Source organism: Odocoileus virginianus, chromosome 30 (genome assembly GCF_023699985.2).
Source record: "Odocoileus virginianus isolate 20LAN1187 ecotype Illinois chromosome 30, Ovbor_1.2, whole genome shotgun sequence".
Taxonomy (NCBI): domain Eukaryota; kingdom Metazoa; phylum Chordata; class Mammalia; order Artiodactyla; family Cervidae; genus Odocoileus; species Odocoileus virginianus.
This window is the reverse complement of record NC_069703.1, coordinates 11,215,595-11,241,875: the sequence shown is the minus strand read 5'-3', so window position 1 is coordinate 11,241,875 and position 26,281 is coordinate 11,215,595. Positions and strand designations below refer to the sequence as shown.

General features: G+C 39.7%; 1 protein-coding gene across 4 annotated transcripts in view; it reads right to left on the bottom strand.

Annotated features, from left to right (window-relative positions):
• The window catches only part of ADAM23 (ADAM metallopeptidase domain 23), a 181,544-nt gene that overhangs the window by 78,879 nt on the left and 76,384 nt on the right, over nucleotides 1–26,281 (bottom strand). For all 4 annotated transcript variants that reach the window (XM_070458530.1, XM_070458529.1, XM_070458531.1 and 1 more), the window contains exon 4: nucleotides 6,049–6,112. In XM_070458530.1, the coding sequence (XP_070314631.1) occupies nucleotides 6,049–6,112 (64 nt within the window). The remainder of the gene's footprint in view (nucleotides 1–6,048; nucleotides 6,113–26,281) is intronic.

The window sequence follows — 26,281 nt, the reverse complement described above, 5'->3', positions numbered from 1 at the left end:
AAATCCCTGCTGAGAAGTATTCTCTCTTGGGTATCAGGATGACAGGAGCAGGTCAGGTCAGAGGGGCCTCTTCCAGGGGGAGAGCCTTGTTAATGAAGACACTGGATAGTCAGTTCCCGGGGTGCCTCCATCCAAGGTACTAGCCAGCTGAAACCCTCGCTGCCTAACAGTAACTGCCATCTCTGTGTACAAATAGAGAGAGAGTCACAAAGTGCTAAAAGGCTCTGCCGCAGACAGCAAAGCTAAACTGAATCCCACATCTGCAGGCGCTAGTGTTTCTTTCTGCAATCAGGAAGGCCTCAGACAGTTTACAAGAGTGCTGGTCAGAGACTTTGAGATCACCACCTATGAGGGGGTCACAGACCTGTAACTAGGCAAACGGCAGGCAGGAGAATCAAAAAGGGCTCATTCGATGCATGACACAAGTCTATATGTGTCTCCGTGGGCACCAGCATTTTCAGATTAAAAACTGTCAGGTACTAATATTTAACAAAAATGGAGAATCTAATAAATAGACATTATTGCATCATCAAAGCGACTTAGAATGGGATGCATATACCCAAATTTGAATAATGCAAAACAAGGATACAAAAAAATATTTCAGAGAATTGAACAACTTGAGAACCCAACACCAGTTTAATTATTTATCTTTGCTAAACTCAAGGGGGAAAAATGTCCGGGTATCAAAACATTTACATGTTCTAATTTATATGTTTATATATATAGCTGTACTACATAAATTTTAGTGCTATATACAATTTTAATAGTTCACACAAGTTATACTATTCAGGTTTAAAATAACTTTGTAGGGAGCCAGTGTGGGATGCTCTCTTGATTTCCTGGGGAGTGTTTTTTTAAGCTCCCAGCCAAGAGCCTTGCCCACAGAAGCCCATTGCCTCTGACAATACTCTCTGCCAAGAAGCATTCATGGAAGAAGTGAGTTTGAGCTTGACCATGGTGATGAGTTGATAAGGAAAGCACACACACACAAAAAAAAATTCTAGGAGGGCAATGTGATTAAAATGACAAAGAAAAGAACCGAGAATAGAATATAGAACCTACAAGGGCAGGATTTTTATCTGCTAGGTTTGCCATTGCATATCCAGCTTCTAGAACAATGATGAGATCAGAGTGAGTGAAATCAACAGCTGTTTAATGAATGAATAAAAATGGTCTTGTCACTTAGGCTCATGAAGAAGCCAATCTTAAAGGACCAAAGGATTCATGTTTGTTGAAAGACTAGGTAAATAAACTCCCATTACCTATCTGAGAGATTTCTTTTTTTGAGACACTCTTTTGTGATTCAGTGAGTTTTAATACATTAAAATAGAATTATGGGACTTCCCTGGCAGTCCAGTGGTTAGGATTCCACACTTCCGCTGCAGGGGGCACAAGTTCTATCCCTGATCAGGGAACTAAGATCCCACAAGCCAAGTGGGGTGGCCAAAAATAAACAGAGGCTGCCACTGAACAACTTAGAATATGGGAAAGTAGAGAAAATGTGTTCTTCCTGTAGGGAGGTGAATCTCACCCCCCAAAAAAGAGGAAGGGACTATGTAGACATGCTCAGTTCCTTCCCATCAGTTAAAGCATTCTTTCTTCCCTGGGCAAGAGTGAGCAAAGAAATAGGAAGAAACCAGGGTGAGAAAATACCGTTAGGAAAGGACAATATCCCCACCCAATAAAAATGAAGAGTAACAACGGAGGTGGGGACAGAACCACTGTTATCTATCCATTCAGTCTTACACTGCTGGTAGTTCTTTTAATAAGAAGAGAAACCAAAGTATTAGCAAGCATTTAAAGTGAACGGTTCACTTAAAAGGGATTTAATAGAAATATACTAAATTGGAAACAAACTATTATACCATTATATTGATGCTTAACTCCTTTAGAACTGATATACTAAAAAATAACTTAGGTTAATAGGTTCATCAATAAAGTTGACCAACAAATCAACAAAGTTGTTTTGTTGTATATTGTGTACAAAGCATCATGCTAGGAACTGCTGGTGCAGAAGCAAAGTTCTTTCATATGCAGTTACTAATACCTGGCACCTATTCTATCCTGCCTACTTAATTTGTTGACCTCTCAGTTCCTATATTCACTTCACCAGGAAAGAAGCCCCTTTAAATCACTTTAATTCAACAAAAATAAAAGCATAAGACATTAACCTCTTCTTAGTTAAAAGTGGGAACTAGGTGGGGGCTTGGTAGTCATGAAATGGGAACACCTAGACATGTAGTATCAGAGAAGGCAATGGCACCCCACTCCAGTACTCTTGCCTGGAAAATCCCATGGACGGAGGAGCCTGGTAGGCTGCAGTCCATGGGTGGCGAAGAGTTGGACACGACTGAGCGACTTCACTTTCACTTTTCACTTTCATGCACTGGAGAAGGAAATGGCAACCCACTCCAGGGTTCTTGCCTGGAGAATCCCAGGGGCGGGGGAGCCTAGTGGGCTACCGTCCATGGGGTCGCACAGAGTCAGACACGACTGAAGCAACTTAGCAGCAGCAGCAGAAATGTAGTATCTCTGAAGTGTGACTCATCATTTTGTTTGAAAATTAAAATATTCTCAGAATATTTTAAATGTCCACATTTATATTTCACTTTAAAGTCAAGTAAGCTATTAGTGATTCTGTTCCTCCCTAGTCCTATGAATAATTGTGTGTGTGTGTATATGCATGCACGTGTGTACTTTTGTCTAAATAATTTGAGATATTTGGAAGAAAGGTTGCAAGGTGTAAAAACAGGCTTATTTAACTTGCCATTCTTACATACTAATCTTCTATTCTGGTATTCGGTATGAAGATTTTCTTAACATGGAACACAATGTGAAGTTTAAAGACACACTTTTAAAAATAGATATGCAACGATAGTAGGAGTATGAATTTATACAAAATTTTAGAAAGAAAAACTGTGAATACGTGGCAAAAGCCTTAAAAATGTACCAACTCTTTAACCCAGAAAATTCCATTCTTGAAAGTAATCCATAAGCAATTATTAAAGAAGTACACAAAATATATTTAGAAAGGTTTTACTTAAAGTTATGGCAACCCGCTCCAGTTTTCTTGCCTGGAGAACCCCCATAGACAGTGGAGCTGGCAGGCTCCATGGGGTCACATGGGGTCACAAAGAGTCGGACACAACTAAGTGACTAAGCACCAGCACTTAAAGTGTTTGTACAGTGAAATATTAGAAGCAATTTTAAATGTTTATCATTGTGGGATTAAACAAGTTATAGCAAATGAATTGGATACAATATTATACACCTTTTAAAAACAAAAGTTAAGCAGAAATTTTAATGCATGTTAAAATATTTATAATATTGTCAGGCTAAAAAAAATTTATTTTCTCTATTCTACTGTAAATTACCAAAACTTTGCAAGTAAATATATGGGTATAAGTTTTGATTATTACCTAGGACTTGATTCTCAGAAGGAAAATGGACAGCTCAAAAGGGGTTATATAAATGATCTGGTTGTAGCTTTCATCGCCTAAGTTATTTCCAGTATTCTGCTGGTCTGAGGAGCTGGGTATTTCTTTATTCCTTCATCAATCCTAATGTCATTTTCCTGGAAGTTGAAAGAATGACCATTCTTCCATCAGGGATATATAAATAGTTGTATTCCCTTACTGGAACCTCCAAACAAGTTCTCAAGATCCATTTGTATGGTTTGAACTTTTTTTTCAGATTCCTGATAACTGTAATCAAGTTGTTTCTAGACATGTTCCTCAAATTTATACTCCCACCAATATTATTATGACTATTATTGGATATTATGATTTTTTTAAGAAATTTGATAATTTAACATTTTAAAAGATGCCATTTGTATTCTCATTTTAACTTGCATTTGCTTATAAAAAATTTACCAGCCATTTGTATTTTTCTTTTGTGAAATATACATTTATGTCATTCATCCATTTATGCTTAAATGGTTTATCTTTTATCATTATGTAATTTAGATTAATTCAAAGCATGTACAAATTGGCACAGAACATTGCCATGTTTGTTAAAAATGTTCTAATCTGAAATATTTCATTAAAAATTTGCTTTATATTGTTTAATGAAATAAAATATGTATATATTTTTTTTTAAAATTTCTCCCACAGGATCGTGTATACCATATCAACTTGGGTTTGGGAGTGTGAGAGGCAGAGGTGTGAGCTAAGTCACTTCAGTCGTGTCCGACTCTGCAACCCGTGGACTGCAGCCCACCAGGCTCCTCTGTCCACGGGATTCTCCAGGGAAGAATACTGGAGTGGGTTGCTGTGCCCTTCTCCAGGGGATCTTCCTGACCCAGGGATCAAACCCTCATCTCTTATGTCTCCTGGCATTGGCAGGTGGGTTCTTTACCACTAGTGCCACCTGAGAAGCCCACATATATAGATACATGCAAATAAAAAACAGACTGCTACCACTTATTCATTAGATATGAAGCAAGTAGTTTGGGTATACAAGCTGTTGGGAGAAAATGGGTCATAAATAAGAAAAAAGAAATGAACATGAAACTACAATGAATACTTCTTTTGTCAGCACTAAAATATTCTTTGTTTTAAATTTCAGTTACAATTAATACAAGATTTGACATGTCTAATCCATGATAGGACTTCCATTTGGGACCTCAAATGACCTCTGGAGGCCAATTAGCTATTCCATTTCCTTAAAAAAAAAAAAAAAACTTTCTTAGTGAGAAGTTTGGATCAGGTTACAGAGGCCTGCAAAGGTGGCTCATTTGCTGAGTCTGTAAAGGTCTCTTGCAATCTTCTCTTCTCCAGACTCATGATTCAGCATCTGCAGTGCTCACAGCACTGGCACAGCTGACAGAAGCTTTGGTTTGTACAAATGCCAGGCAGCACTGTTCCCGAGCTTGATTTAGCATTTCTGTTCACTTTCCACAACACTTTGAGAGAGATTCGACAACACCCAAGATGCGGCCTAAAGCGAGAAGTGACAGACTAGTAAGGGTAATACATGGAAGTTCTTAATCTGGGGCATAAAATTCAAAGGTTTGGAACATACATCAAATTACAAATGTGCCCACTGTGAGGTGGGCAATTATAAATCCTAAGAAATGCCATGACCCTTGGGCAGTAGTTAGTTCAGGCCACCTAGAAATATCTGCAGAGAGGATATGAGATGCACCAGCCCAGTTCCCCACACTGTACAGCGCAGCAAGCCCACACTTTTGTGCCAGTGCTTATTAGCGATCAAGAAACAAAATCCAGTCATATTTCCCCACTTTGTTTTGTTTCTCTGTTTGCATCCCATGCCTGAGGCATCCACGGACACACCTTATGCTCAGAGGTGCTCCGTAACCTTCCTACAACTCAGAATCTCTCTCTGGATACAGCCATTCCGGGAATTTTCACCCTGACTGGGGGAGATCAACTGTGTTCCTTACATACAAGTAATCTCTCTCTCTTGTTTAATCTAAACCCAGTTTTCCTTATTGATTCTCTATGAAAAGAACATTTAATCTCCAATGAAGGAAATCAAGCACCCAATTGCACTGATATTACAATGCTTGGTGGCCATGAGAAGGTTTATTTGTCCTCTTTCCGCCTGCATGTCTTTCTTTGCACAACGGGAATAATAATACCCACATCACAGAACTATTGTGAAGATTGAGAGGGAGAAGGTTCCCTACATCTTCCTTTCCCCATCTGCCCTCTGTCCTTGGGCAACAAAGTCCCTTGGACTAAACAGTCCCTCTAACAGCCCCTCCAGTCTGATCATTCAGTTTCTCCGACCATGAGCCTGGGGCTGCCATGGAACTGGAGAAGTCTTGATATCTTACATAACATCGTATGTATAACCAAAACAATGAACATTTCTTTATTGACTGGGGCATTTAATGTTATCTAAAACATTTGTAAATTTTAATAAATTTATCCTAAATGTATACTAAATTTAAAAATAATAGCTTTTATAAAAGGCCACAGGATTTTAGTGAGACAGACAGCAAAACAATGCAGTGTGCAATGAACAGCGTTCTATGAACAAGAATATTTATACTATAGGATGTCCATATGCTGCTGACCATACCTTAGAGTACTGTGGTTTCCCATTTTCATAGTGAATCTCCACATAATCAGAAGACAGCAAACCACTACAAAGGAAAGAAAATACAGTGATTTCCACATCTAAGATACTTGGAGGTTTTAAAAATAACCAGCTCAATAAACGGATGTGAGAGCCGTGTAAACCACGAAGCACTCCTGTCCACAGTAAGGGCAGAACAGATGTCATCAACAGTGTCAACTGTTATCCAGCAACAAACCACTCCTCCATCTGTTAAAAAGGGTAAAATACAGATAACTTAAAGATGAACTCTTTTTATACACACATGCATCATTTGATTGATATGTTAATATGGAACAAAGAGGCAGGTAACAGGAGAAGATAAGCGCTATAAAAATTCACAATTACACTCTAACTAACTGGAAACTCAAAACAATCATTGAGGAAGAGTACAGAGAAAAGACCAGACAGAAAATATTTTAGGCTTTTCAAGTCACAGGGTCCGTATAACCTCTATTCAACTCTGCTGTTTTACCGTCTAAGTCACTACAGGCTGTACAGTTGTGTTCCAATAGCACCTCATTTATGGACACTGAAATCTGAATTTCACACAATTTTCACTCATCAGGAAATATTTTTTTTCTTTAATTTTTTGCAACAATTTGGAAATTTAATAAACATTCTTCACTCGAGGATTACAAAAGCAGAAATGCCAGATATGGCCTGCAGTCCACAGTTTGCTAACTACTGGGACAAAATAATAGTTAAGAACATAGATTTTGAAGTCAGAGTGAGGTTTAAAACTTAGCCCAGTTCCTTATTAGTAGTGTGACCATGGGCAAGGTTCCCAGCTCAGGCTTTACATGAGTCACACGAAGACAAAAGAGTGTGAATCGCATAGACACCAACAGGATTAAACGAAACCACCCATACGAGAACTCAGCGCTGAGTATGTGCCCAGTAACGGGCACTGCAGCTGTCACTATTTTTAACTCAGCTTCCTCCAACACATTTCCCTTTATACAAGGTAGGAAATACAAAATATGTGCCTCCAAACGAGCACAGAACTGCTAGGGCATCTGGGTTCCTGTTTCAGCTGTACCACTAGAAATAATGGTAGCGAGCGATCACACAGTGACTGAGTACTCACTACATCCCAGCCACTGCTCTAAGGACTATCAAGGGAGAACTCACTTAGTCCTAATAGTGACTGAAGGACAACAGTGGGTTCAACGATGAGCCAAGGGTGTGCCCTATATTTAGGTCTCCATTTCTTCTGTAAGGAAAAAGGCTGGAGCAGATGACATCTCAGGAAGGCCTGCTCTGACATTCTGTCTTCCCTAACTCTGCCTACCAGTAGGGTTTCTTGTTGGGGAAATCTCGACACTGCTTCTTTAACAAAAGGATGGGAAGACTCAAGGATTTTGCATCATTTTGAGAGCTGCACTTGACGTGGTTCTACTATGACCCAGTGTGGAGGGTCTGGAGGAGACTCAGAGCCAATCAACAGAGTAACTGGGAGTCACACGAGCGTCTGGTCCAGCCTGGTTTCTGGTGTGAGCTGAAGGGTAACCTTTACAACACAGAAATTAGGCAGGTGCTCGTATCCTGGACAGGTTTTTCTATTGAAATTACTAACCAAATGTGTGTCTATTGAAAATTCTACATTTGAAACTAACTTAACTTACAGTACCATCTACTCATTCCCTTCTCAAAATCTCAGTAATAGCAGACGTAATGACGGGGGCTTCCCTCGTGGTTCAGCTGGTAAAGAATCCGCCTGCAATGCAGGAGACCCCTGTTCAATTCCTGGGTCGGGAAGATCCGCTGGAGAAGGAACGGACTACCCACTCCAGTATTCTTGGGCTTCCCTTGTGGCTCAGCTGGTAATGAATCTGCCTGCAATGTGGGAAACCTGGGTCCAATCCCTGGATTGGGAAGAAAGGCTACCCACTCCAGTATCCTGGCCTGGAGCATTAGGTCGCAAAGAGTCGGACACGACTGAGCGACTTTTACTTTCACTTTCTTCAATGACAGTTCTCAGCTCTCCGTACTTGGGAGAACCTGGCAGGGTGCAGAAACTTCTTTCAGTTCTAGTTAATGAAGTCAGCAGTTAATGTGCATAAGCAGGGTTGTTCATGACAACATTATCTCTCAGGAATATTTCCACAACACCGAGAGGCAGAGAGGCTGCACTAACTGCATTTTAATTACCTCGCTCTAGAGGTAATTCATTATTTTCAAAATTCTCAACCACACCATCCCTGGAGCAGTTGAAAACAAGGCTATTTTTGACCCTCTACTTTTGCTTGTAATTACAAAAGCAGATCATAACATTCTAACCACTAACCACCAAATATGATAAAGGTCACTTTATTGTATTTCTCTCTTTTCAAGGTCTTTTGCCCATCACGGACATACCTATTTCTACTATCTCCCAGATGTTGAGAATCTTAAAGAAGAGAAATAGCCACTTTTCTAGGCACCTGTGACAGATAGAGACAGACATTAGACCACATGTTCCCTGTGACAGAGGCGCGCCTCTCTCCCGCCTCCTATAAATAACACCACATCCTCACTTGCACCATCTTTCCCTCCTGTCTGACCAAAGCCATCCCTGCCTTAACACTGTTTCTCTCACTTATCACAGGGACTCCAGCACGCGGCATGATGCCTGGCGCACAGCAGGTGCCTAACCAACATTTGCTGAGTGAGCGAACAGGCCCACACCGTGTGCTGGGAAGGTGGGATGAAGAATGCCACTCTCTGAAACCGAAACTAAGCAAATCAGCACAAATGTATGAGATTCGCCGTTTCATCCTAAAAGGGCATTTGTAGTCTTCCTGAAGATGAATTAATGCCAACTGAAATGTAATCTCATTATAAAAGTCTTAATGTAATTTCAAAACAAGACTTTTCAGTGAGGGGCAAGTAACACTGGAGGAACAGAACTGAATAGCTAGGGGTGTGGTGGCCTGTCTCCAGCCACACCCTGCAAAGAAAGAGCAGGTCATCTGTCTCTCTGTACGCCTGAAGATAAGCTGTCTGGCAATCTCTGCCTGCAGATGCTCTCCAAGGCCTTTCCTCCACCTCTCCCCTCTGCAGTTTCCCTAGCAGAATTTCCTGTCGGGAACAGAATGTTCTAACAGGCTAATACTGATCTACTTAGCAATTATGGTTCCAAGTATAAACTGTCATTTTACTTTGATGATCAGCCAACTGGGCGTTCGGTTCTGAGTTATCTAATAATGTGAGGGAACTGATGAAAAGGAATTTCTGAACATTTTAAATTCTGAAATAAACATCTTTTTTCTAGGCATTTAAGTTACAGAAAAGCTATCCACCCCAGCTACTATAGTGCTTCTCATGCAGGTTATCTGGTGAAAGAGAGGTGGCCTTTGGAAGTAAAGAGATAAATGTAGGATGGAAGTTCAAAGCAAGAAGAAAGAGAGTGGAAGAACTGGAATAAGGAAATTCTCTTTTGATACTGTTATGAGTCCTCTCACTCAGCACCTTCACGGTGAATCTGCACAAAGGTAGCGAAGAGAACCTGAACTCCAAAGTCAGACAATATGATTTTATTCAACGTATGAAGAACAAATGTAAGCACCTTGAAGACGCTGAACTCCAAGAGCAAAAGAATGGCGATGAACCAAGAGTCATAGCAATGAAGAAGGAGACTGTGGCAGAAATAATGCGGAGTATTCACCCAATCGCATTTTGTCTTTTTCCTCCTGGCGTGGTAAGACTACACTTCATAGCTTTCCCAGCATTTAGGATGGGATCAAGAGATTGAATTTAGGCTCAAGAGATATGAATTGAAGTGATGTCCACTCTTCCAGTTTGAACATTAAAATCCAGGCATGACTATCAGAATTCTCTCTTCCCTGGAATACCAGAAGTCATATGTCCCAGATGGCATAGCTACAAGGTAGATGCAGTGTAGGTTCCTACATTTGATTTGGATAAGAGCTTCTTAGGAAAGTCACCCAATTTGTATTAGACCATACTGTGGGTAAAAGACAAAATATTACACTGTTAATTCTCAGATTTCATCTTTATTATTGAAATATGCTCAAAATGATCCTAATTTCAGCATGTGTTACAAGAAAAAGTTTTAGAAATTTATGTTGAAAGAATCTCAGAATCAAACAAATATACAAAGAGAACTGCTATTAAGATCTAGACATTGAAAAATTCATACAAAGAGAAGTTTTGCCTATATAAATATTTGTTGGCGTCCTTGAGTTTGAGATGGTGTGTCTAATGAAAGAAGATATATGAACAGTCAGGTGGTCAAAACTCCAAAAGTTTATATCTTACATTCCTCCATGGGGGTTTATTATGGAAAAGCCAAGGAAGGATCAGAGTAACTGGAAAAGTTACTTACTAAGAATCCCTAGAGCCTGGAAAAGTCATTAATGAAGAAGAGTGAATGACTTCTTTGGAAAATAACTTGAATCCTTTACTTTAAAGAAAGAACTACATGCTTTCTTTTGAACAATCCTGGTCATGATAGGCTATGAGTGGATTTGTCAAGCAAACTAATTTGTTTAGAAAGAGATGACGTAGAGAACAAGACCCTTTCGCTCTAAGGAAGACTACTAGGAAAGACAAACATCGGACCACAAGAAAGTCATTTGTTCTATATCAGTTAAAGATCATTTACTTCCTTTAAAAAGTAGTCAAACTACCAGTCTCTAAAGTCTCTTCCCGTTCTGAACTCTGCATTCACTGCAGTTAATGAGATGAATCCTCAATCTACACCTCTCCCTAGGAAATTGAGAACAATCTCTTTTGGAGGGAGCTGAGGCCAATAAGGCATTCCTTCACCAGAAGAGCTAGGGGAAAAGTCCAGAAGAACAGTAGCAAGCACCAAGGCTGAAGTACTGGCTGGCCATATGATTTATCATCCAAATCAGGATACAGAAAGCGGCATATTAATAATTATTCCAGGACAACAGACATAAACCAGGAAGGACTGTCCTCGAAAAATGGGGACATACAGTTACTCTACCTAAGGATCAAATTTAAGGTACACACATTAAGTTCTACAGAGAAGGTTAGGCTAGTCTATGAGGTGAAAAATACTCCAAAGCTGAGATGTTACTAAGCAAGTAGACTATGAATATGTCTCCTTCTCCAGCTGCTTCTGGGTTTTACATGGTCACTTTTTTGGACAGACTTAGGATCTCTCTCTCTCAGCGCTTGACGTCAGGAAGCACATGAGAGGGAAATGAGCAGTTTGAGATGCAGAAACCAGAAAGCTGTGACTCTACATTCACCGCAATACATTGGACTTGTCAGGTCCTGACCAGCCATGCTCCTTGCCACTCAATGTCTTTGCTCTTAAAGAAACAGTATCACTAATACCCTAATTCCATTCTTGGTGGTAAAATATGTAAATTACTTCCATATGTCTTCAAACTGGGACTGGAACAGAGGTCAATATTTGTATGAACAGTGAAAGATTATGTCTAAAAAAGAAAGGAGTGTCACTGATGCTCATTTTCATAATGGAAATTCACTCATCTGATAATCTTCTGTTTGACAACATTTAACTCCTCAGTATTAGGATCCCTGAGCATCCTACATAGCTCCTAACAGATTCACCCTGGAGGTCTGCCCTTCACCCCACCAGGTCTCACACTTGAAGTAGGCTGGGACCTGGGACCCTTTTCCAGGGTGCTTGCAATTTGCACCTGGACAACAAAATACAAGAAACCATATGAGATGAAAAATAACTACATGCCTGCTGCAGCGGGAGCAATTATGAGCAATAACATACAAAAAGGCCACAAACCAACTACCATTATGGAGGTGCCAGGAGCAAAAGCAAGGTATTGCACCTGATCCCTGCATGCAGCATCAGCAAGGGGGTGGACAGACCTCCGAAGCTACCCCTCCAGCCCCACCCACTCACTGGTGCACCCTCCCCTCACCCTATGTGAGGAATCAGCCTGCCCTCCTTGGGAGAGCAAGCAACCTGTTACTTGTTCTCACTCTCTCATGCTACAGCACAAGTTTCAATAAAGCTTTGCCTGGAATTCTCATCTGCCCTTTTATCAATTTCTACTGATGAAAAAGTCCAAGGACCCAGGTCGATAACACATTCATTTATTTGATAACAATAAACGCTGAGCACTATGGAGAGTCTCAACTTCATGGGGCATCAAGGAGAACAGTATTGGACAATGAAGCACCATGCCTGCTCCCTCTTTCCATCAGAAGTGTCACTTTTTTCCTTTTATACACCTAACTTTTAATTCATTAAATCATTACTCTAAGTTGTAATGAGGAGAGATACAGACTTTAAACTTAGTACATTCATACAAGTGGAAGCTTGTAAATTTACTATTATTCTCATGGTGCTTTCCATTTTTTTTTTCATTTATTTTTATTAGTCGGAGGTTAATTACTTAACAATATTGCAGCGGTTTTTGTCATACATTGACATGAATCAGCCATGGATTTACATGTATTCCCCATCCCGATACCCCCTCCCACCTCCCTCTCTACCTGATCCCTCTGGGTCTTCCCAGTGCACCAGCCCCGAGCACTTGTCTCATGCATCAAGCCTGGGCTGGTGATCTGTTTCACCCTAGATAATAAACATGTTTCGATGCTGTTCTCTCGAAACATCCCACCCTCGCCTTCTCGAACAGAGTCCAAAAGTCTGTTCCATTTTAAAAACAGCAAACTTAAAAGGTAAGAAGATTCTTCAACCACCACTTTTCTCAAGTTTTAAGAAAAAGTTAGACTCAACACAACTGAAATAATTTTTAATACCAAAAGTTATTTCAGCTAGAAACTACATATTCCTTTGAGTGTAAACAATACAGTGAGAACTTTAAAGCTGTATTCAAAGATTGTAGACATGGAGAAGTTTCGATTTAAGAGTATAGAAATGATATGTTAAGTGGGTGAAGGTAATTACAGGTTGAATTGAGGCTTGGTGTTAAGTCAAACAGTGATGGCATGCTAGGCCAGGGCTGAAGAATGTGGGCATATTTCACAGGATTGGAGCCGGAGGCGGAGACCACTCCTAGTACAAGCAAGTCATAGAGATGTGAGCTTCTCTGAGGGTCACCACATGAATTCAACGAGTTCCTGAACCACAGGAGAGACTGCAGTACTTTAATGTGTAGGCATTCATAAGCGATGGCCGCTGCACCATAATACAGTTAAGAACATCATATAAAATACTAGGTTGTCCAAAAAGTTCAGTTTTTCTGTAACTAACTTTTTGGTCAACACAATAAGAGTAGGAAAGTTAAAACCTCTTAAGTTAATAGATAAGGCAGTAGAGAGAAGAGGAGTTAGCAGAGAAGTAAGGGATAAACCTGAGGTGATGTAAAAGTTGAGAACCCCCATGCAAGCTGGCCTGATCAGCTGATAAATGAGTCAATTAAGAGTTCTCTGAGGAGCCATAAAAAGGGATGCCTTTGAGTCAGTTCTAATGAGGTGGATGAACCTAAGCCTATTACACAGAGTGAAGTAAGTCAGAAAGAGAAAAACAAATATCACATACTAAAGCATATATATGGAAGCTAGAAAGATAGTACTGCTGAACCTGTTTGCAGGGCAGCAATGGAGACGCAGACAGAGAGAACAGACTGTGTAAACAGTGAGGGAAGCAGAGGGTTGGACAAATGGAGAGAGGAGCATGGAAATGCAAACACTAACATATGTGAAACAGATAACCAGTGGGAATTTACTATATGATTCAAGGAGCTCAAACTGGTGCTCTGACAACCTGGAGGAGTGGGATGGGGTGGGAGAATAGAGGGAGGTTCAAGATGGAGGGGACATATATATATATATATATATGGCTGATTCATGTTGATATATGGCAGAAATCAACACAATATTGTAAAGCAATTATCCTTCAATTAAAAACAAATAAATTTTTTAAAAAAAGAGTTCTCAGAGGAGGTAGCATCAATCAATAGAGACATTTTTAACTACCCAAGAATGAAAGTGAAAGTGAAAGTCGCTCAGTCATGTCTGACTCTTTGAGACCCCAAGGACTATATAGTCCATGGAATTCTCCAGGCCAAAATACTGGAGTGGGTAGCTGTTCCCTTCTCCACGGGATCTTTCCAACCCAGGATGGAACCCAGGTCTCCCACATTGCAGGCGGATTCTTTACCAGCTGAGCCACAAGGGAAGACCACATATAAGAATAAAAGATGCTTAATTTCTCCTCCCTAACTTTTAAGCCACATCATTTGAGGGAGTTAACACATTCTTAGTGTGGCTGCCACTATCTCTGTAAGTATATCAGTAATTCTGAGATTCCTCTATGACAGAACTGCAGTTACTTTCACACAAGTGGTTTTACCCCAATATGTCATGAAACAAGAACAATTTTAAACATAGGAAAAACTGAATCCAAATAAAGACAGCATATCTTTTGAACACAGTTATACGTAACTGAAATGCTTTGGTGTACCATTTTCAAAATTGATAATGAATATTATAGTTTGCTGAATATTGCTAATTCAGGTTCTTTTCTGACCTGCCCAATATTTCTTTATAAAACTATCAAACCAAGCTTCACATGCAGTGAAACTTTATAGAAATAGACATAGATCCATTATCAGTTTTGCCTTCTTGGAACTTTGTCTAGAAGAAAAAACTACCTTCCAACTCCAGTTTTTGTCATCTCCCAAGACAAGATCTCCCTACTTCATTTATTTTTCAGTTTATAGGGATAAACTTTCCATTTGTTCATACAGTGTCCATTCTTCCCAGGTATGCATGAAATAGTCAAAAAGATAAAAAGGAAATGAATGGAAAAACTATCAGAAATAGTAAGAGCTAAGTAAGATAGCCAGTTAGAAGATATACGTGTAAAAAAAAACCACAATTCTATGTGCACAAGCAAAAATAACCTAGAAATAATCCAGGGGAAAAGTTTCTACTAACAACAGTAACAGTGGCAACAAATGTTATATATGTATTATGGATGTGAATATTTACACACACATGTATAGATGAACATGTACTCTATACCTTTAATGTAATTCCAAACAAAATCTCAGAAAGTTTAACTTGACAAAAGTATCTTAAAGTTTATTTTAAAGAATAAATGTTTATGACAACCCATTTGTTTTCAAAAGAAGGATAACAATAGGACCTTATATTACTACAACAGTAAATGAAATACAGAGCACTGGCCTGATTAGATGGACACTCCAAAGGACAAACAGAAAGTATAAAAGTACATCATATAAAAGATATAAAACATGAAAATAATGACATTTTAAATTGGTAAAGAAGAAAATCAATAAAGAACAAATAGGTTTGGAACAACTGACTAAACTTTTGGGAAAATTAGATCCCTATAGTAGATCTTACACCAAATAATAATATATACATTAAAGGTATGTAAGTTTTAAAATCAATTTACTATAAAAAACCTAACCAAATCTAGGAAGAAGAGACCACTTTATGCATGATCTTAAACTCAGAAGTAACTTTAATAACAGATAAGACTATATATTTTTTTAAATTTCCACAAGTTAAATTTTAAAATATCATAAATGATGTCAAGGCAAACTGAGAAAAAATAAGTACATGAAAAACAAAGAGTTGCTATTTTTTAAGGAGCCAAAACAAAAACAAACAACCCAACAAAAAGAAGGCAGATGACATGGGCAGATGATACACGAAATATTATGTATGAAATGCAATCCACAGAAAAAAGAAAGCAAATGCTAATGGTGAGGAATTACATACAAACCTACCACGATGAATTACATACAAATCTACCATTACTAATACCATTGTATTAGTAATAAAATACCTGTAAAACTGTAAGAGACCATTTTCTCCCATCAGTTTAGAAAATAAAAAATGAGTAATAGGAGCTAGATTTGGAGCAAAATTGGCACTTCAGTACTGTTGGGAACATGAATTCATATGCTTTGCTAGGGGGCAACTTGAACTTGCCAGGTAAGACTCTCCTGCAAAAGTAGGAGACGTGGGTTGGATCCCTGGGTCAGAAGATCCTCTGGAGAAGGAAACAGCAACCCACTCCAGTGTTCTTGCCTGGAAGATCCCATGAACAGAGAAGCCCGGTGGGCTGCAGTCCGCGGGGCCACAAAGCGTCGGACACATGAGTGAGCACACAGGGGGAGGCCCACCTACAGCCGTTAAAAGTCCTGAAAGCACGTTCACCTCAGATCCGTAAGTGTTTACAATCTCTTAAGTGCTACTTACAAAGGTTTCCTGAGGAATTACCAGACAAAAACAAACACACAGATACACATGGAGCTCTTCTCTGCAGATGACGTAAATGCAAATAGGTTTAAATGTGTTTCTACAGGGATCTTTGCTGGTGATACAGTGGTTCAGAACCTGCCTTCCAATGCAGGGGATTCAGGTTCAGTTCCTTGGTCAGGGAACTAAGATCCCACATGCTCCAGAGCCTGTGCTCCACAACTAGAGAAGCCCGAGTGTGGCTAAAACTAGGAAAGGCTGCGTGCCACAATGAAGACCCAGAGCAGCCAAAAATAAGAAAAAAAAAATTTTTTTAATAAAAACTAAATTTAAAAAAATATGTATTTACAGATGCTTGAAAACATGGGAAAGAGGCTCACAACACCACATCAAAAAAAGCTAATGAGAAAATACTATGATATTATGTTCAGTAACTTTTTAAAAGGACGTCTGTGTGTGTATATTCACATACAGAAAAAAATCTGCAAAGATACACAAATATAATTGTAGGCTTGCTTCCTGTAGAATTTTCAAAGGTTTTTATTTTCTTTCTTTCCTTACCCATAATTCCTGAAGTTTTACAATGAATATACATTTTCTTTGAGAAACCACAAGTTATATTTTCTTAAAGGAAGGGAAACACAGCTCTTCAGGAAGAGGATTAATTAATTAACTAATTAATAAGTGACCAATTTCAAGCACAGGTAAAGAAAAGAGTTACAGGTGATGACAACTACCACCAACCACGCTGGGGGCAGCGGCTAGGTCTGGCTACTTCTGTCCCCTCAACTTGGTGCGATCAACAATCCCTGAACACAAGGAGGCTGGGGTGAGGACAGGAAAAGAGACAAAATGCAATCCCCACCCTCAAGGTGACCATAATCTCACAGCTAAAATAAGACTGGACAGTATATACCCTAATATCATAAACAGTAAACCATCAAGATGCCCCAAAAGGGCAAATTAATCTCAACTAAGATGATCCGGTGGGCTTCCCTTGTGGCTCAGCTGATAGAGAATCCGCCTGCAGTGTGGGAGACCTGGGTTTGATCCCTGGGTTGGGAAGATCCCCTGGAGAAGGGAAAGGCTACCCATGCCAGTATTCTGGCCTGGAGAATTTTATGGACTGTATAGTCCATGGGGTCGCAGAGTTGGACACAACTGAGTGACTTTCACTTTCAAGATGATTGGGAGCTCTTCAATGAGAAAACAGGGCCAGGGCTTCCCTGGTGGTCTAGTGGTTAAGAATCTGCCTGCAAATGCAGGGGACACAAGTTCGACCCCTGGTCCAGGCTTCCTGGGGAGCAATTAAGCCCACACACCTAGAGACCATGCTCTGCAACAAGATGCCAGCGCAATGAGAGACAGCTAGCCGTAACTGCAGAACACGCACGTGCAGCAACGAAGACCCAGGGCAGCCAAAAATAAACAAATCTGAAAAAAGAAAAGAAAACAGGGCCAGGGTAGATTCAGGACAAAATACAGACAGGGAAACAGGCAGGAAAGAGCAGGTAACATAGACAGGGATCAAAGTATGCAGCCAGAGAGGATATTCTGGAAGTAGCTAGAAGTCCAGTGGCTAGGGCATCAGGCATGGGGTGATGGTGTTTAAAAGGTGGGATCAGGACCAGACAGGATGCAGGTTTAAGCAGAGAAGTTTGAACCTCCTAAGGAAAGGGGACTCTAGGACCGAGTACTGCATTCTAGGAAGAGCTGACGTGAGTACTGCATTCTGTGTCTTGAGAAGCTGCAGAGTCTCTAAAGCCTGGGAAGGACTGAACACAGATAGGCTTCTTTTACTGGGTCAATTAGAGCCATCTGCAAAGTAATTAATGTGAGCAGCAGGAGAGAACGGCATGAGATCAACAAAGACATTAAGAAAAGGCCTTTCCACATACGAAAACCTGTAGCTTTAACTTTCTCTCAATCATTCAATTAATGGCTGAAGACTGGATGAGAAGCAAAAAAGGAAAAAAAGAAAGCAGATGAAGTTAGATAAAGAAATCATTACCAAATTTTAAAGATTAATTCATTTTTACTTAAATTTTCCATATCCTTTTTATTTATATTAATGCAGTTTTTTATTTTTATACAGTTTTTAAAGGTTATTTTCCATTACAGTTATCACAGAATACTGGCTATATTCTCCTGTGTTGTACCATACATCCTTGAGCCTACCTTACGCCTAATAGTTTGACCCCCCACTCACCTACCCCTATGTTGACCACCCTCCCCTCCCAACCAGTACCCACTAGTTTGTTCTCTGTATCTGATTCTGCTTCTTTTTTGTTATAAAGCCCTCCAAGTCCATCCACATTGCTGTGCTGTGCTTAGTCACTTCAGTAGTGTCCAACTTTTTTCGACCCCGTGGACTGTAGCCCGCCAGGCTCCTCTGTCCATGGGGATTCTCCAGGCAAGAATACTAGAGTGGGTTGCCATGCTCCCCTCCAGGGGATTTTCCCAACCCAGGGATCGAGTGCAGGTCTCCCGCACTGCAGGCAGATTCTTTACTATCTGAGCCACCAGCAAAGCCCAAGAGTATTGCAGTGGGTAGCCCATCCCTTCTCCAGGGGATCTTCCCCACCCAGGGGTCTCCTGCAACCAGGGAAGCCCATGTTGCTGTAGATGGCAGAATTTCTTCAAATGTTTTTACTGTGAATTACAGATATCTGTCCTAAAATTTGTTGTGCAAAGTTTAGCATAAAATGCAATTTTATGCTGTTTTAGTAAAATCTCTGTAGAACAACCACAACTGTCCTTTTGCACTCTCTTCTTCTCTTCTCACCCTACCGAGGAGGAGCCTAACTCTTTACTTCTCTGGAGCTACAGTCTGAGCACCCGTGGTATCTGCTGGCTGACCTGAGAACCAAGGCCTGCAAGGCCCTATAAAGGAAGAAACATTTGATGTTGTCACCCTAGATTTCTCTTACTGATCAGAAAACAACATTCTGTGCAATCCTGAGATCCTTCATACATAGAACACGGGACCCTTTAGAGATGATAACCATGGTCCTTCCTACCTATTAGATATATTCATCAAATTGTCAGAATGTAGCAATCTGTTCTGTGTTAATATCAAACCAGTACAGAAGACAAGAATACCACACAGCAAAAAGAAGAGGTAGAAGAGGAGGGGGGAGGAAAAGGAGAACTTTTTCGTGGTTTCTTCAAGAAACTATAAAATTACTCTCATACAAAGTGGCACCCATTTTTTAAATAACCACTTGGGGGGCGGGGAGAGGTAGGTGGGACCAACTAGGAGAACAGCACTGACATATATACACTGTGCTGGGCTGTCTTAGTCGCTCAGTCGTGTCCAACTCTTTGCGATCCCATGGACTGTAGCCTGCCAGGCTCCTCTGTCCATGGGGGTTCTTCAGACAAGAAGAATACTGGAGTGGGTTGCCATGCCCTCCTCCAGGGAATCTCCCCAACCCAGGGACTGAACACAGGTCTCCCCCATTGCAGACCGATTCTTTACCGTCTGAGCCAGCAGGGAAGCCCAAGAATACTGGAGAGGGTAGCCTGTCCCTTCTCCAGGGATCTTCCAGAGCCAGGAATCGAACTGGGATCTCTTGCATTGCAGGAAGATTCTTTACCAGCTGAGCTACCAGGGAAGCCCCAAATACACACTACTATGCATAAAACAGACAGCTAGTTGGAAACTGCTGTAAAACATAGTCAGCTCAACTCAGAGCCCTGAGATAACTCAGAGGGGGGGAATGTGGGGGGAATGAGGCTCAAGGAGGAGAGGTATGTATACATATAGCTGATTAACTTTGTTGTGCAGCAGAATCTAACACAAGATGGTAAAGCAGTTATACCCCAGTTTTTTTAAAGTGCCAATAAATAAATAAATTACCACTTGGAAAAAATGATCTTCAATGTTCTAAGCACATTTCATGGCATTAAGAAATTATTCACTGGGCTTTTGATTGTTTAAACAAAAAAATCATGATTTTCCTAGTTTCTTTAACCAAAGAGATTTTTTCATTCTTCCAAATTATGTACCATTTCAAAATAATGACAACAGACTTCTAAAAGTGATAGGATTTATTGGCAAAACTACCATTACTTGGTAACTTCTTTGGAAAGGGGATTTCTTCCAACTACTGCAGACTTTCTGATTCAGTGTAGTTCATTCGAGTGCCAACTGGACCTTTTTTAACTCTGCTCGTTGTTAAACCCTTAGTCAATGATGAATACCCAAACTATACAGGCACCCAGGAGCCATCTGTTCTTTAATCTAATGCACAAACAGGTGAATAAGAATCAGGAGATCCAACTCCTAACCTGACTCTTACTGTCTCTGGGTCTTGGGAGAAGTCCCTAACATTGTGGAACAAGTTTTCTCCCTTACAAAAACCAAAAATGTTGGATTACAGGACCTCTAAAAAAACTTCCACGTCCAAAACAGTGACTGCATGACTGCCATCATCTCCTACCCTAAAAGCACAGCTGTGCTAAGCTGGGTCTTGACATTGTTAACACAATATCACATCTATTTGGTACCTGCTTTGCCAAGTAATCAACTTTCTATATACTGGGATGACTTCAGGCCAACTTTTCCAGAATGGTGCCAGAAGAACAGTTCCATTCATGTTCCATATGTACTACAAAGAGCTGCTTGATCATTTTTATCTAATTCTACATATTTCTATGTACCTCCACCAAAAAAGAACACCTCAATTTCCAAGAAAGAAAGTGATAAACTCTTTCTACAGATTAGATTAATAAAGAACAAAAAAATTTTACATAGAAATTCAGCTATGAGCCGATGATTAAGATCTGCCAACACTACAGTGTATTAACACCAATCTATTCAAGGGGTATACGGCTTCCTAGGTGGCTCAGTGGAAAAGAACACACCTGCCAATGCAGGAGACACAGAAGATGAGAGTTCGATCCCTAGGATGGGAAAATCCCCTAGAGTAGAAAATGGCAATACATGCCAGTCTTCTTATCTGGAAAATTCCATGGACAGAGGAACCTGATGAGGTACAAAGAGTTGGCCACAACTGAGTGACTGAGCACATTCACACATTTAAAGGGTATGCTGAAAACCAGACAACACAATTATAAACCTGTTACTTGATTACAACTAAAAATAGGTAAAAAACTTAAGTCAACTATCATTCCTTATCATAAAGATACTAAGAACCAAAGATAACAGGAAAAAAATAAGAATTTGTTTGCATAAGCAGACTATGATAAGCAAATCTGTTGACATCTGATGTCATTTTGAAAGACATGTATAAAACAGTGATTACAGCTGAGTAATTTCATCTATTTCAGTCTTATTATAATATCCAGACATACTGCATAATACCTGAATTTATACCTTTCAAATGCTACTCAGATCATTAGCTATTTGCACTTCTCTGAATATGTGTCTTAAAATTCATTTTAAATATTATATAATCAGACACTTTCCATCAATTTTAAGAAATATAAAGTGCCAGTAATAAAATAAAATCAGTGGTAGTAGAAAAAAGCCAAACAATAAACCTATAAATCAGAGTTTTAAGACATTGCTATAAATGGGTTTTTTCTCAAGTCAGGCAACTTTCATTAAATTGTCTTAAAATTTTAAGTCCAAGTAGACATTATTACCCACATTCACAATGAAAGTGCCTCTCAATGTTTGGAGGAAAGTAAAATCTTTATAAGATTCTAGAAGCAGCCAAATCCCAGAGAGACTGACACAGAAAAAAAGGAGAAACTATTCTATTTAGGTTCTTTCAGAGAAACTATTTTTAGTTTAATCCTAAAAACAGACATTTTTAGAACACTGAAGGAAATTCTAACAATTAACAATGTGATCCATAGTGGCAAATTTACTAAGTATCAATAGCCAATTCCAGGATCATGAGTACTTAGTGTTGGAGATGATGGGGAAGAATAAAGATCCTAAGTGAACTGACTGACATCAAAGAAAGTCTTGTTGTTGTTCAGTTGCTGAATCATGTCAGACACTTTGAGACTTCATGGGACTGCAGCACACTAGGTCTCCCTCTGCCCCACTATGTCCCAGAGTTTGCCCAAGTTCATGCCCACTGAATCGGTGATGTCATCCAAGCATCTCATCTTAAGAGTCCCTTGGACAGCAAGGAGATCAAATCAGTCAATCCTAAAGAAAGCCATACCAAGATAGGTAATTCACTACAATGACAGAAAATGGAGTGGACTACATTCAGAGAAAAACCCAGAAACTAACAGTCCAGTAGAGTTAAAACTCCAGGCTCAGAGAATATTCAGGAGTTGAAATGCATATAAGAGTCTAGAGATCACACCAGCATATAAATAACACAGAAGCAAATGAGATTCTCCAAACTACTATTCCATAGAAACGGCAGGTACCATGTTGTATCCACAGCTCTTCGTATTGTCATCTACACAGAGGAAACACCTAATAAAGTCCTGTGGCTGATGAGTCCACAAGCAGGAAGCCCAAAGAGACAAAAGACAAGACAAGATGGTACATCACACTTTAGCTTGAGGAATCTACAGAACTCCAGCATCCTATAAGCAGAGCTCAGCACCCCCGGGTGGGCAAGGTGGGGCCAGAGACAGTCCATGGCAAAAGCAACAGAAAAAGTAAGACTCAGGCTACTTTTAATCTCTCTCTTATAAATAGATAAGTATCCATGAAGTCAAAAGCCAATGCCAGGCAGTCAGCCCATGAAGAGTGGGACTACAAGGCTGAGAGAAAAATGAAGGATGAGAGCAAATGTGATTGTAAAATTATTCTAAGAGCAGTGCTCTTGACAACAACTACCTCTAGGCAGGTAGTGACAGGACTGTGTGTGCATGTGTGTGTGTGTGTGTGTGTGTGTAATTTCTTAATGGGTTATCCACGACAAGCAGTAAGACATGGAAATGTGGCAAGGATCTCGAGCACCGAGAGTCAACAAGATAAAGAGAAGTTGTGTGCTCTCAAATGATAGATGAAGATAGGAAAGTTCTAATTCGTCTCTATGACATCGGACAAGGGTATGCTGCATAGCAGTCCACTGAATATTTTCATGACGTATGCTTGAACCTGTTAACTCTAATTTTAGTAAGACACCATGAATGGCTGAATCCTTCTAAGAAGGTTAATTCTCCTTAAAATCCTTAACTAATTTTTCCTTTACAGAATGCAGGGAATAAACATGCACCCACATTTTATTTGCTTCTGAAAACTCTATTGTGATCATTAATTAATATTATGACTATCTTGCTTTCTGTCTGTGTTAAAAAATCCAAATCTCCTACACAAGCTTTAGGATGAGCAGTTACCTGGGTGGGGGATGGGAAGGAGGAAATACTTTGGTGGAGGGACACAGAGAGCTTCTGAGATATTGTTGCTGTTTAGTCACTCAGTTGTGTCCCAACTCTTTTGCGACCCCACAGACTACAGCCCACAAGGCTCCTCTGTCCATGCAATTTGCCAGGCAAGGATACTGGAGTGAGTTGCCATTTCCTTCTCTGGGGGATCTTTCCAACAGAGGGATCAAACCCGTGTCTTCTGCACTGGCAGGCGGATTCTTTACAACCACTAGGAAAGTCACTAGGAAAGCCCCTCTATTTCATCTATTTCATAAATATATTTCATATATTTCATAGAAGCCATATTCTATTTCAACCCAAAGGGTGGGTATTATATGAACAGCCATCTTAGCATTCTTCTTTAAATTGCAAAAATATATTTCTACTTCTCTGTGTATATATTTTATCATTTTAGCAAATTAAAGAAAAAGGTATCCAAAATATCTGTAAGTAACAGAAACAGATGAGCCCAGTTCAATACTGACATTGAAAAATCTGAGCATGAGACAAAGTGAGCCAAAAATGGACCAAGGAAAAGGCATCTGGAATTAGAAAGCCATCACTACTAAGACCAGAGGGGAAAAAACTTTAAAGAACATGTGGGAAGTGAAAAGCAGAGAGAGAACAAAAGGCAACTTTCTCCTTCTCTAAAAATAGCAGGCTTATTAGGCCACTTTTAGACACCAGTGTTCATGGAGGAGTCCATTTCTATTAAAAGAATAAAACTTAGGGAAAAGAAGTTCTTGCTGGATATCAAAGGATAGAAAAGTTCAAAAATGTAATAAAATGTAACAGACCAGACAGAATCTGAACTGCAGACGACTTTATCATCAAAATACTTAACTCTCAGACTAGAGAGCTAACAGAACAGAAGATTAAGGCGTGAGGCAAATGAAACCCTTCTATGCACTGATTTTCTGTGGAACCACATTCAAAAAGTGAAGAATGTGTGTGGTACAGTTAAGTAAAGCTCCCAGAGAGCACTGCCATGGCAAATGATTGCTTTTCAAATAAAATGGCAAAAGATCCCATCCCATACCCATCACTGAAATACTTAAATTTAACTTCTTAAAAAAAATTCCTCATCTTCAGTCATCAAGACTGTCATGGCTGGAAAAGATGAATCTCAGTTGTTTTAGTAACCATATATAATCATTTTATGAATTCATAATGTCAATTCATAATGTATCTTCCCTTTCTTGCTCCCTCATCCTCCTATCATTTAAGAGACTAATCTGTTCATAGGAAGGTGGAATTCACGGATGATAAAACCAACACTGGGTCCAAGAACAAGCAAGACCCATGTCACAGCTGTACAAAGGCATACTCACGTGACCCAATACAAGCCACATTTTATCCTCAACAAGACAAAGTCTTCTCCAGAGTTCCTCTTTTTCATCAAAGACAATGTATTGGATATTTAGAACATCCAACAATTCTGAAAAAGGTTATTCTAGGGTTGTATTCACATGCATGCTCTGAGGGTCAAATAGTATCTCTATTTTTATACACAATGTTTTAAATCATAGAGCCATGTAATGGCACCTAGCCTCTTTGGATGCCTAAGAATATCTAAAACCAGAGAATATTTTTGAGACGACTTTACATACCCACAATAAACTGCAACTCAATATCAGAAAGCATGAGTGAAGCAATATCACAATGAGACTTTTTTCCTTTTTCTGTGTCTCAAGCACAATCATTCCTAGAATTCTTAACTAGAAAAGAATTTTAGTTTGCTTATCCCTTAAGAGGATATTAAACAGCATGTATTAAAAATGAAAGATAATACTCATTTTTATCCCATAAGCTCAGATAACAAGCATATGGATATTAGCTCTCTACAGCATATTAAAAAGCAGAGACGTTACTTTGCCAACAAAGGTCCGTCTAGTCAAAGCTATGGTTTTTCCAGTAGTCATGTATGGATGTGAGAGTTGGACTATAAAGAAAGCTGAATGTTGAAGAATTGATGCTTTTGAACTGTGGTTTTGGAGAAGACTCTTGAGAGTCCCTTGGACTGCAAGGAGATCCAACCAGTCAATCCTAAAGGAAACCAGTCCTGAATATTCATTGGAAGGACTGATGCTGAAGCTGAAACTCCAATACTTTGGCCACCTGATGCAAAGAACTGACCAACTGGAAAAGACCCTGATGCTGGGAAAGATTGAAGGCAGGAGAAGGGGATGACAGAGGATGAGATGGTTGGATGACATCACCAACTCAATGGACATGAGTCTGAGTAAGCTCCAGGAGTTGGTGATTGACAGGGAGGCCTGGTATGCTGCAGTCCATGGGGTCACAAAGAGTCAGACACGACTGAGAAACTGAACTGAACTGAGCTCTTTTATCTGGATTCAAGGCACTGCATCATTTTCTAAAGTTACCTAAATTTTACCACAGGTGTCACAGAAACAATGATCTAAATACCCCATGTCTCAGTCACCTCCATCCAGCGTTAGATAACTCAGTGAAACTTTCCAGTTAATAACAGACTTGTTACCAAGTCATCCGTTCTACAAATTCAAGGCTACTCTGCCACTGTAAGCGCCTAAAAGAAATACATGATGGTCAGAATTCCCCTTAAGACTGAAAATGTTCATGTTCTGTCTTAGACTATCATTGATTTTTTTCCATGTTTCTTACACAGATTATAAACTCCACATAGATCATAACAGAAGGATAAACCATAAAGGAGCAAAAGTTTACTACGTTTCCC